The sequence below is a fragment of the Corylus avellana genome, chromosome ca1 (assembly GCF_901000735.1).
Source record: "Corylus avellana chromosome ca1, CavTom2PMs-1.0".
NCBI classification, from domain to species: domain Eukaryota; kingdom Viridiplantae; phylum Streptophyta; class Magnoliopsida; order Fagales; family Betulaceae; genus Corylus; species Corylus avellana.
Window position 1 is genome coordinate 36875102 of NC_081541.1, and position 11226 is coordinate 36886327.

Consider the following 11226-nt stretch of genomic DNA (forward strand, 5'->3'; position numbering starts at 1 on the left):
ATTTTATATTTTTTATTGTAATTGTTTACTTTAACTTGTAATATTGTTAGAATATAGGTATGTTAGCACCGTACTGAAATTATTATATTTGCCTTAATAACCTTATTTTTTTGGGTCTGAATAGTAAGATTCGCACCGGGACAAGGAGTGATAAAGGTGCAGGTGCTTACTTTGATCTTCCTGGATGTGTAGGTAGCAAATGCATGGTATATATATATATCAAACCCCCGCCCCAATTTCATTATCTCTTAGTTGGTTGTAATCATTTGATAGAAGGAGGATTATAGTCCTCTATGTGTCCTCCCAAATGTGATATAACTTTTAAAATCATAAATAGATCAAAACATAATAATAATCATCTCAAATTCTATGATGATTTTAAAAAGTATATCGGAATGACACAAGGAGAACTTTGGTCATTTTTCTAGCATGTCCTACTATTTACTCCTAATTTTTCACTCCCTGGGCTGTGAATGAAAATTACTTTTGAATGAAATTGTAAATAAAAGTAAATGTAGGTCCAACGGTGAGTTTCATTGACACACTAGGGAGTGAGAACTTGGGAATAAACGGTTAAAGTTTGAATATTTATTAGTTATCACTACAAGAGAGTAATTAGTGTAGCGAGCAGTTGAAGATTTGTCAGAACTTGTTTCAAAGTTGTTCATTTCCTACAGGCTTTTTTGAATCTTTCAAGCCGTTGAATCTTCAGCATTTTGTCTCTTTTTGGTGACTCTCCTGATTCTCTCTGTTGGTATTGTTTCCTCTCCTTCCTATAAATCTTCTTTCATCTTCATTTTGTTCAAAAACAATTTGGAAGGGCATTAGTTTCGTTTAATTTTTTTTCCATTGCAATATCAAATTTCGTGTATATATATATATATATATATATATATATATATATATTAATCGGTTTTTAGTGCACAAAAATTATTCTTGTTGTTTATATTCAACAAAAAACAAAGTATTAACATTCAAATTTCTTTTAATTTAATTTTTTCATATCGGTGTATAAAATTTGTTACTTGTTAGTAATTCATGTTTGTTGCTAAAAAATAAGATTTTTTTTTTTTTTTAATAGAAAAAAGGGTAGGCTGGGAAGACCAATTGTGGCTATCCTACCTGCATGTGACCATAGTAGCGCCTATCCACTGGGAGCCGCACAGGAGGGGCCTAGACGGTGGGAACCGCAGGCGCTCCTTCAAGTCCAACTGAGCCATAACCTAACCCAGCCCTACCAAGACATCAATGGGAGCCAAGGTAACTAGTACTAATCAAGCATATGTGGGGATTCTCCATTGCAGAGATTCGAATCCACGCCCTAGTACATGCCTAACCACTTTGGGGATGTCCTTAGGCCATTGAACCACCCCCTTAATGGTATTACTAAAAAATAAGATATTCATTCAAGAATATAGTTTTGACATTTAGGTTTCGAAAACTTATGTACTCTTGATCTATGCTTAGAGCTAAAGAGTTATGTGATTTTGATATATATTGTTAGAATCTATAAATAATTGATTGAACAACGTAATTTATTTTGTGTTTTGATTGTATACTTGTTTCCTTTAAGTTTTAAAATAACCTTTTTTTTTTTTTGGTCTTGGGGGTGGTTTCGGCCACCCCCTAGGCTCAATGGGGGTGGCTCGGCCACCCCTTTGGAGCCACAGGGGTGGCCAAAGGGTGGGGAGCCACCTAAATGTCAAGACTACTAATTTTTTTTTTTTCTTTTATTTTTTTCTTTAAAAAAATACATTTTTTTTTAATTAAAAAAAAATTAAGTAAGTGTCACGTGTTAACATCTGATTGGTTCAGGTGGAATTCCGTTAAGTCAACTAACGGTCAACTGACGGATGACTAATTTGGTTTATTATAAAAACTACAGGGACCTCCTATGATAAAAATCATACATTAGAGGAGAAAAAATAAAATTGTGAAACTCTAGAGGTATTTAGTATTTAACCTCTTTTTTTTTTTTTTTTTTGGCCTTGAATGACAAGAATCGTACCAGGACAAAGCAGCGGTAAAGGTGCTGGTTCTTGCTTTGATCTTCCTCGTTGTACACCCAACAACTCCGAGGAAGGGTGCGGGTTGGGTCCGTTATTCCATATTGTCGTTTTTAAACGACATCTGTTTGAAAAACTATAATATGGAATAACAGGTCCCAACCCTCACATTTATTTCATTTATGTTGTTCCGATGGATTTAGGCACAGCCCACTAAACAAACCCAAGAAGGCAGTTCAAAAAGTAGTTGCGAAGAATCTGCTAAACCTATAGCAAAACCAGGAAGAAGGGACCAACATTCAAGGTGTTCTTTTTTAAAAAAAAAAAAAAAAAAAAAAATTCAAGGTTGTTTTTAGTTTAATATATTTATATATATATTTTTAGGGAAACTTCATTAAGCCCCCCTGAACTTCCGGTCGATTTTGCAGACCCTCTCTCAACTTTCAAATCTCTCATTTTAGACCCCTGAACTTTCATTTGCTCTCACTTAGAACCCCTCTTTTAGTTTTCAACGTTAAATTCAAATCGTCTGACTTTTTATGCACATTATACCCTTACCCAGCCCACTTAATATTTTGAAAATGCCCAAAACTACATGAAGTTTCGGCCACCCCCACTTCAATTTAGGCACAGCCCGCTTGAAGTTTCGGCCACCCCCTATGGCCGGTATGGGGGTGGCCAGACCACCCCAAGGGCCGAGGGTGGTCCGGCCACCCCCAAAACCCAAAACCATTCAGTTGTTTTTTTTTTTTTTTGGCCTTTTGGTGGGCCGGACCACCCCCTTGGCCATGGGGTTGGCCGGACCACCCCATTTTTGGCCAAGGGGGTGGCTCTAATCTTCTTCTTTTTTTTAAAAAAAAAAAAAATTTGCTTTTTCTTTTTTTTTTAAAAAAAAATAATAATAATAATGCCCAAAACGACATCGTTTTGGGCTGGGTGAGTGTTGTAGTTTTAAAGCTCAAAACGGTGTAGATTTAACATGGGGGTATAATGGGTATAAAAAAGTCAAACAGTTTAATCTAACATTGAAAACTGACGGAGGGGTCCAAAGTAAGAGCAAATGGGCGTTCAGGGGTTCAAAATAAGATATTTGGAAGTTCATGAGGGTCTTCAAAATTGGCCAGAAGTTCAAAGGAGCTTAGTGAAGTTTTTCCTATATTTTTTTTACTAAGAGTGACACGTGTCGTCATTTTATTGATGCTGACATAATACCTAACGGAATCCATCAAATGTTTTATAGGGACTAAATTGTTTTTTTTTTTGTATATCTCAATGACTTTTAAATTCAATTTATATGACAAAGAAGGATTTGTAATTTAAGCCAACCACATAAATTGATTTTACATTTATCTTAAATGATATATAAGTAGGTAAAAATCCCCTGCACGTTCTCACACAAATACAATAATTTTTTTTTTTTTTTTTTTTGGGTTAAGGACTTACTTAAATTGGTTTCTTATTATAATAATATTTTATATTCTAGATCATATGATATATTTCGTTCAAACACATTTATATAGGGCATATGATATACTTCTCGTACAAATTAACGATTTGGACAAAAGTGGACACTGAAAATCAAAATTAAATTTAAACGTTGATTGCAATAATGTAAAGTTTGTGGGCATTAAAACTTCGGTGGTATTGATGGAAAAAAGAATAATTTGTCTATAAAGTATTCGGTATTTCCGTTATTATTCCCCTAATAACGTTATTCCTGATAAATGAAAATTTTTCAAATTAAAAAACAAAAAGAACATGATAGAAAAAAAAAGAAATAATTATAATTATAATAATTTTTGTTTCTAATTGAATGAAGGAAAAGGGCTACAGGGGAGGAAAAGAAAATAACTCCTTAATCGGCCAACAATGTGTCTTCCTATCTAAAATTTGTGTTTCAATTTTCTTTCTCTAAATATTAGCCAAAAAAAGAATCTGATTACATAATAGATAACTTTTACCTAAAAAATGAATAGCCTTCATCTTTAAGCACAAAGGGAGAACAAACTCAGAGAGAAAGAGCGAAATTGAAGCACATGCACGAGGAGCCCTTGAAGAAATTAAGAAAAAGTTGCTATAAGAATTGTTGAAATAATTATGATGTGGAATATTGAGTGGAAGCAATAGAGAGAATGAACACAAAAAACTTACGGGTGGTTCGGTGTCAGACACCTACGTCCACACCACTAAGAATACCCCTAAGGGCTACATTGTACTCATTAACTTGATTTGTTTACAATACAAAGGTCCCCATTTATAGGGTAATGTCTAAATACAAGTATAGTAATCAAATCCCCTTGATAAGGGGATTTGATTACAATCTCAATATATGATTACAGTCAACACATAAATAAAGAATATTTCAATATATGTATTAAATTCATGTCTAAAATTTGAAGTCCAAAGAATCATCCTATGAAGTTTGCTAGACTTAAGCCCACCAAGGAAGTGGTACTACACCATCATTCATTATTGTATACCACTTCTATTTGCAAATAGAAGTGGTATACCATCATCCTAACTTTGATCAAAGCCCACTAAACTTAAGCCCACCAAGGAAGATCGAGACCGCACACAGCCTATTAAACAAACTCAATCCCGCTAGACAAGGAATCCCACATCTAGGGCTGTTAAATAAATCAGTCTATTCAACAACCCGCTCGATACCTGCTCGGTTTAGCTTGACTCGAACTCGAGCTCGATACTGTACAAACCCGCTCGTTACTGCATAAACTCGCTCGATAAAACTTGATAGGGGCTCGCGAGCTCAACTCGTTTAAAGCTTGATCAGCTCGTTTGCCCAACTCATTAGCTCGTTTAGATATATATATATATATATATATTACTAAAAATTAGTACTAAAAATTAGTTATATAAATTGAAGAATGTATTAGTAATTAAGTTATAGATGTTATATAAATGACTTAATATTTATGTGTGTGTATTAGTTAACATACTAACTAGCACTACAAAAAAAAAAAAAAAAAATACAGGTTCTCCCGACGCCCAAAAAACCCCGTGGAAGAGAAAACAAACGCCAGGAATTGTATTCCCGGCGTTTGGTGCTAATGCTAGCTTAAACAGTGTCGGCATCGCTGTTCTCTGGTGTTTTGGGCGACCGTTGGTGAAGAGAATGAAGTTGTTGATGCTGGCAGTGATGGATGTGCTGTCGTCCTCTGTCGACGCCGGCAGATGAGGATGTGCCGGCATCTTCTGCAAACGCCGAAGAAGGAGTTGTGCTGCCGCTATCTGTTGACGTTGGCAAAGATGGATGCGCCGGCGTTCTCTGTCGAAGCCGGCAGATGAGGATGCGCCGGCGTCTTTTGCAAACGCCGAAGAAGGAGTTGTGCCGGAGCTATCTGTTGATGCCAACAGAGATGGATGCGTCGGTGTCCTCTGTTGATGCCGGCACAGCAACCTTCGCCGGCGTCAAAAGAGGACGCTAGTGCATCCTCTTGTGCTGGCGCCCTCTGAATTTCTGTTTCAGTGTTGTCTGTGATTTTTACTGGCGTTGTCTGTGATTTTTGCCGGCATTGTCTGTGATTCAAGCTTTGCCGGTAAAAATCTGAAACTCACCTAATTTGAAGCTTTGCGGGCTGTGTTTCCGGTGAATTAAGATGCCGAAATTTTTTTGGGCGTTTTGCATTTATTTAATTGCTATTTTTTTTTTTTTTTCATCTGCACTCTTTCTCACTATTGCCTACTCGATGAACAAAGATAAACCAACATAAAAATGAATGATAAAGCGTAAAGCTTTTTACCTTTCAAAGTCGTTCTTTTATTAATGAGTAACACTTTCATTTAAAAAAGTTAATGAATACAATGCACTCTAGCTATTTAGCCAAAAACTCCAGGAAAACAACAAGCTTCCTGAACACTACAACTATACAAATTACAACCAGCAAAGTAACAAACTACATCAGCCAAACCATCACATAGCAAGCCAAGCAACCAGCAACATCTCAAACTGCAGTTTACTGTTAAAAAAAAAACATTTGACTGCAAAAAAACCTTGCTATATACTTGTTGTCTCAGTAGCAGCAACCATCCAGCATGACCCAATAGTTTTACAGGTGAAGCGGGCTGAGGGTACTGTATTTCAAGAAATGGCATCATTGAGGCGTGAGTTGTTGGCTGTTGAGCTAGATTTGCCTTTGTCCAACTTGCAAAGCCTGTATGTTTTGGGATAAATTGACAATTAAAATTTGACATAAAGATAACCACATAAATTATTAAACAAAGGGCTTCTGGCAAGAGATTGGATATGATCTCAAAGTATTTCACCACTAACAAGATAAATGTAAAAACATGAGAGCACTTAAACTACTCCAAAGTTGGTCAGCTTTCAAAATCTGATATGGGCATTGATTTCTAGAATATAAGGGCAAAACAAATATTAACATAAAGAGTAAAAGAGTAATCAGGCTTACAGCATTTTCATTCAAATTGATAACCGTAGCTTTCTTTAGACTGCTGTAGGGGTGTCAAAAATTACTAGGAAACGGGGAAACCGGGGACCCGGTTCCGGTCCCGGTTTTTGGCACCCAGTAAAAATCGGGAAAACCGAATCGGGTCTTATTTTATAAAATAATATATATATATATATATATATATTTTTTTTAATTCTTTTAGTCTTTTACGCAGCGTTTAGGACCTTAGGTAATTAGGTCTCCATTCTCACTTTTCCGGTTTTCCCCTAAGTCAATAAGTCCCAGCCCCTCATCTTCTTTTTTGAGTTTTCTCACTTCACGCCGCCGCCCGCCAGGCTCCAGCCCCTCCTCTTCAGCTCTTCTCCATTTTCAGATTTTCTCCTCTAGGCTCTAGTCCTCTTCTTCATTTCACTTCTCCATTTCTTGTTTCCCCCTTTGCATTTCAAACATTTCTCACACCCATTCGGCCTCTCTCTTTCAGTCTTTCTCCGTTTCTCGCTTCGCCTCCCTTTCTCACTTCATCTCCATCTCTCGCTCCGTCAGGCGTCAACCGCGCAATGAGCACTAGCAGTCAGGTCTGGACTTTTTATTTCTAGGTTTCTTTGATATTTTCTCTGTTGATCTATGGAAATTTTTTTGTTTTGCTTGGTTTTAGTGGATACGATTTAATCTACTCTACTTTTTAATTTTAGTGTTCATTACTTCATTTACATCATTACATGCATGTTCGTTAAATTTGTGATGGGCTTGTTTAATTTGGGGTGCTGCAATTTCGGATTTGGTGGCAGTGGGACGATGAGCAGTTTTGGCCGATTATTTTGCCAAGTTGAAATTTTTACACAGTCTGTTTGGAGATTAGGAAAAATGGAAAACAAAGAAATATATTATTTATATGCATATATATTTATTGTTGGTAGTTTATATTTATTGTTGCTAGTTTATCTAAACAATATTTGATGGAATTCTGATGTTGGGTTTATTGGGTTGATTGTAGTATTTATTGTTGGTAATTTATATTTATTGTTGTAATATTTATATATATTGTTCACTTTAGTGTATAACATCTAAACACTTCTAGTAGATGGAGGAGACAAATAGTCCTAGTATGCAATTGGAATGTGACAATTTTGGAACCAATCCAACTACATCTACAAATACCTTGCAATCACAAACGAACCTATCCAGAAAACCATCGGTGAATCAGTCTGTTGTATGGGATCACTTCAAAAAAATAGAACCAGTTCATAAGAACAACCCTAAGGCAATGTGCAATTATTGCAATAAGGTGTTAGGGTGTCACTGGAAAAATGGTACTTAAGGCATGATGAGCCACCTTACCACTAGATGTCCGACCTCTCCACTTAGAAAATCGAATATACCCAAAGGTCAAACCTTGTTGCAAATGCCACTTAAGAATAAAATAGAAGGCAATCAAGGGGTAGGATTTGTGAAGTATGATCGGATTTATTTAAGAAATTTGATTGTGCGGTATTTCATCAAAGAGGAGTTGCCTTTTAGGCATGTGGAGAGTGATGGGTTTAGAGAATTCATGAATGGAATTGAACCAAGGTTCATTGTACCAAGTCGCAATACTCTACAAAAAGATTGCGTGAAACTATATGAGGAAGAAAAACTTAAGTTGAAAAATGTTTTGAGCGGTAAAAGGGATTGCATAACTACTGATACATGGACATCTCTTCAAAATTTGAACTACATGGTTATTACCGCTACCTTCATAGATTTTGATTGGATAATGCATAAGAAAATAATCAAATTTGGCATGATTTCTAGTCATATAGGTGATGATCTTCGAAAATTGGTGGAGAGTACAATGATGGAGTGGGGGATTAATAGTTTGTTGACAATTACTGTTGATAATGCTACGAACAATGATGCGATGCTCAAGTTTATGATAAGGAGGTTGAAGAACAAGCCATAGTCTGTTTTGGGATGTGAATTTCTTTACGTGCAGTGTACAGCTCATATTTTAAATCTTGTTGTAACTGAAGGGTTGAAAGAATTGGGTGCTTGTGTTTCTACTATAAGGAATGCAGTGAAATTTGTAAGGTCCTCACTGGCGAGAATGACAAAGTTTAAATCATGTATAGAGCTAGAAAAGGTTACATGTACGAAGATGGCATGTCTAGATGTTCAAACAAGATGGAATTCTACGTACTTAATGTTGAGCTCCGCTGAGAAATATGAAAAAGCTTTTGCCCTACTTGAGGAGAATAAGGGTAAGTATTTTGTTGCTCCTAGCTCTATTGAGTGGGAAAGTGCTAGGCTATTTGTGAGGTTTTTGAAATCTTTTTATAATGCCACATTGAAGTTCTCTAGTTCAAAAAATGTCACCTCCAACTCATATTTCATTCAACTTTGTATTATTCAAAATACTTTGAATGATGGTATTTGTAGTGATAATCATATTCTTAGTTCAGTGAGTTTTGATATGAAAAGAAAATATGATAAGTATTGGGAGACTGTGGAGAGGATTAACTTATTGTTGTATGTGGCATTTGTTCTTGACCCACGTTACAAGATGAAGGGGTTAGTATTTTGGTTGAGAAGACGCAATGATGTTGATTGGGCGAAATTTATCAATGATAGAGTGGACGCCCTCTTGAACTGTTTGTGGGATCAGTACAATTTGTTTCATGGGGAGGATGGGTTATCTAACTTTGATGTAGGTATACAAAGTTCAATTCCTACTTTTTCAAATGTTGATGATGAAGACTTGGAGGATCAAGATGTGAAATATTTGAAGGTGTTCACCCAACACCAAGAAAAGACCGACTTGGAGTGTAAGTCGGAGGTGGAACGATATTTGTCTGATTGGTGTGAAGCAGCAACCCAAGATTTTAATATCTTACTTGGGTAGAAGGTTAATGCACCCAAATATCCTATTCTCACAGAGGTACCCCATGATGTATTAGCTATTCCTATTTTCACTGTTGCATCTGAATCTGCCTTCAGCACTGAAGGACGTATATTAGATTCATTTTGGAGTTCATTATCTCCACTTGCAATTGAGGCCTTGATTTGCACACAAGACCGGTTAAAGGGCTACCCAAATAACATTGAGGAGCTGCAGAAGTTTATGGGAATGGAAAGCTATGATGAGCCCGGTAACTAAATGATTATAAATTCATTACTTTTTATTATTTACTATGTTTTCATAGTTTGACATTTTATATATTATGATAGTAAAATGCCATGATTTTAATATTAACCATTTTTAACTTTGTTTGTTGTTTTATTCACAGGATATAGCTAGAAGATTTCTAAAGCTTGTGTGACATGCTGGATGATTTGATGATTTTTGAAGCTTGCGTAATATTGTCTTTGTAATATGTTTGTGAACTATTTTTATTGTAAGTGTATTTCTTTTGGTTGGTCGATTATTTAAATACTTGTTTTATTTTTTATTTTTTTGGGTTTTGAATTGTTGTAGTAAGGGGTATTTATTTCTTGTGCATGTTGGTTTGTTTACAAACTTGTTTTTTACTTTTTATTGTTTTAATGTTTTCTTTATGTACCTAATTTAAAATGATTTTTAGGGTATTTTAAAAAATTTGAATTTTTATTTCTAAGGCCCATATAGGCAAAAACATTGACTTTTTAGGATTTTTGGGCTTTTTTAGGTTTATTTTTTAATTATTTGGAACAATCACAATAAAGCCTTTTTAATTTAGACAAAAAGATTAATAGATTTTTTTTAAAAAAAAATGAGCTAACTTATGAAAAAAATAATGGGCTTATTTTAGGCCCAATACTTAAAATAAGCCTCAAAAACTAATTTTCTTCAAAAATCGGTTACCGGAACCGGCCGATAACCGGGACCTCGGTTAACCAGGGTCCCGGTTCTGGTTCCGGTTTCCCAAAACCGAGAACCAGGGTACCCCGGTTCCGGTTCCAGTTTTGGCCAAAAACTGAAAAACCGGACCGGGTTGACACCCCTAGACTGCTATGAAGAAAATGCTCCCCACTATCACTACAACATACCATGAGTCGCTCATACTAAACCATGTACATTGAATGACCTATAAGCTTTACAAATAATTTGTTCATCTACATGCTACCACAATCTAGTACTAGTTAGTTCATAAAAGTAATGAGTGTTTCGTCTCCGAACCAGAGTGTGTTGATTCCTGGGAGACTCATCACTGATAATATCCTAGTTGCCTTTGAAGCTTTGCATACAATGAGTGGCCGGATGAAGGGGAGGGAGGGCTATATGGTGTTGAAATTGGACATGAGTAAATCATATGACAGGGTTGAATGTGAATTTTTTGAGGTGGTTATGAAGAAAATTGGGTTTAACAACAGATGGGTAAATCTATTTATGACTTGCATCCGTACAGTAACCTACTCAGTTCTTATTAATGGGCAGCCGTTTGGGAATATCACTCCAACTAGAGGGATAAGATAAGGGGATCCTTTATCGCCATATTTCTTCTTTTTATGCGCCGAAGGACTCAGCTCTTTACTCCAGAAGGCCGAATGTGATGGGAGGATTTTGGGGCTTCCAATTGTCCAAGGAGGAATGAGATTAAACCATCTCTTCTTTGTGGATGATAGCCTCCTTTTCTACAAAGCTAACATTATGGAATAGGTGAACATTCCAGAGATCTTAAGAATGTATGAATTTGCATCTGGGTAAAAGCTAAACCGGGAGAAGACGTCCATATTTTTTAGTAGAAACACCAAGGGGGGGACAAAAGAGCATATTCTTGCAGTGGCAGGGGTCAGTTCCACAACTTGCTATGAGAAATATCTTGGCTTGTCGGCGA

The 11226-nt window shown here is 36.0% G+C and overlaps 1 protein-coding gene across 1 annotated transcript; it reads left to right on the forward strand.

Moving 5' to 3' along the window:
- The first annotated feature begins 8570 nt into the window (after positions 1-8570).
- On the forward strand, positions 8571-9710 carry LOC132171262 (zinc finger BED domain-containing protein RICESLEEPER 2-like). The gene is made up of 3 exons (XM_059582542.1): positions 8571-9271; positions 9410-9561; positions 9700-9710. The coding sequence occupies exons 1-3, from the start codon at positions 8571-8573 to the stop codon at positions 9708-9710; spliced, it is 864 nt and encodes a 287-aa protein (XP_059438525.1).
- Positions 9711-11226: the final 1516 nt, after the last annotated feature.

Coding starts and splice junctions, on each gene's coding strand:
- LOC132171262 (XM_059582542.1), top strand. CDS start 8,571: ATGGCATGTCTAGATGTTCAAACAAGATGGAATTCTACGTACTTAATG. Junction 9,272..9,409: donor GAACGATATTTGTCTGATTG/GTGTGAAGCAGC, acceptor ATCTGCCTTCAG/CACTGAAGGACGTATATTAG.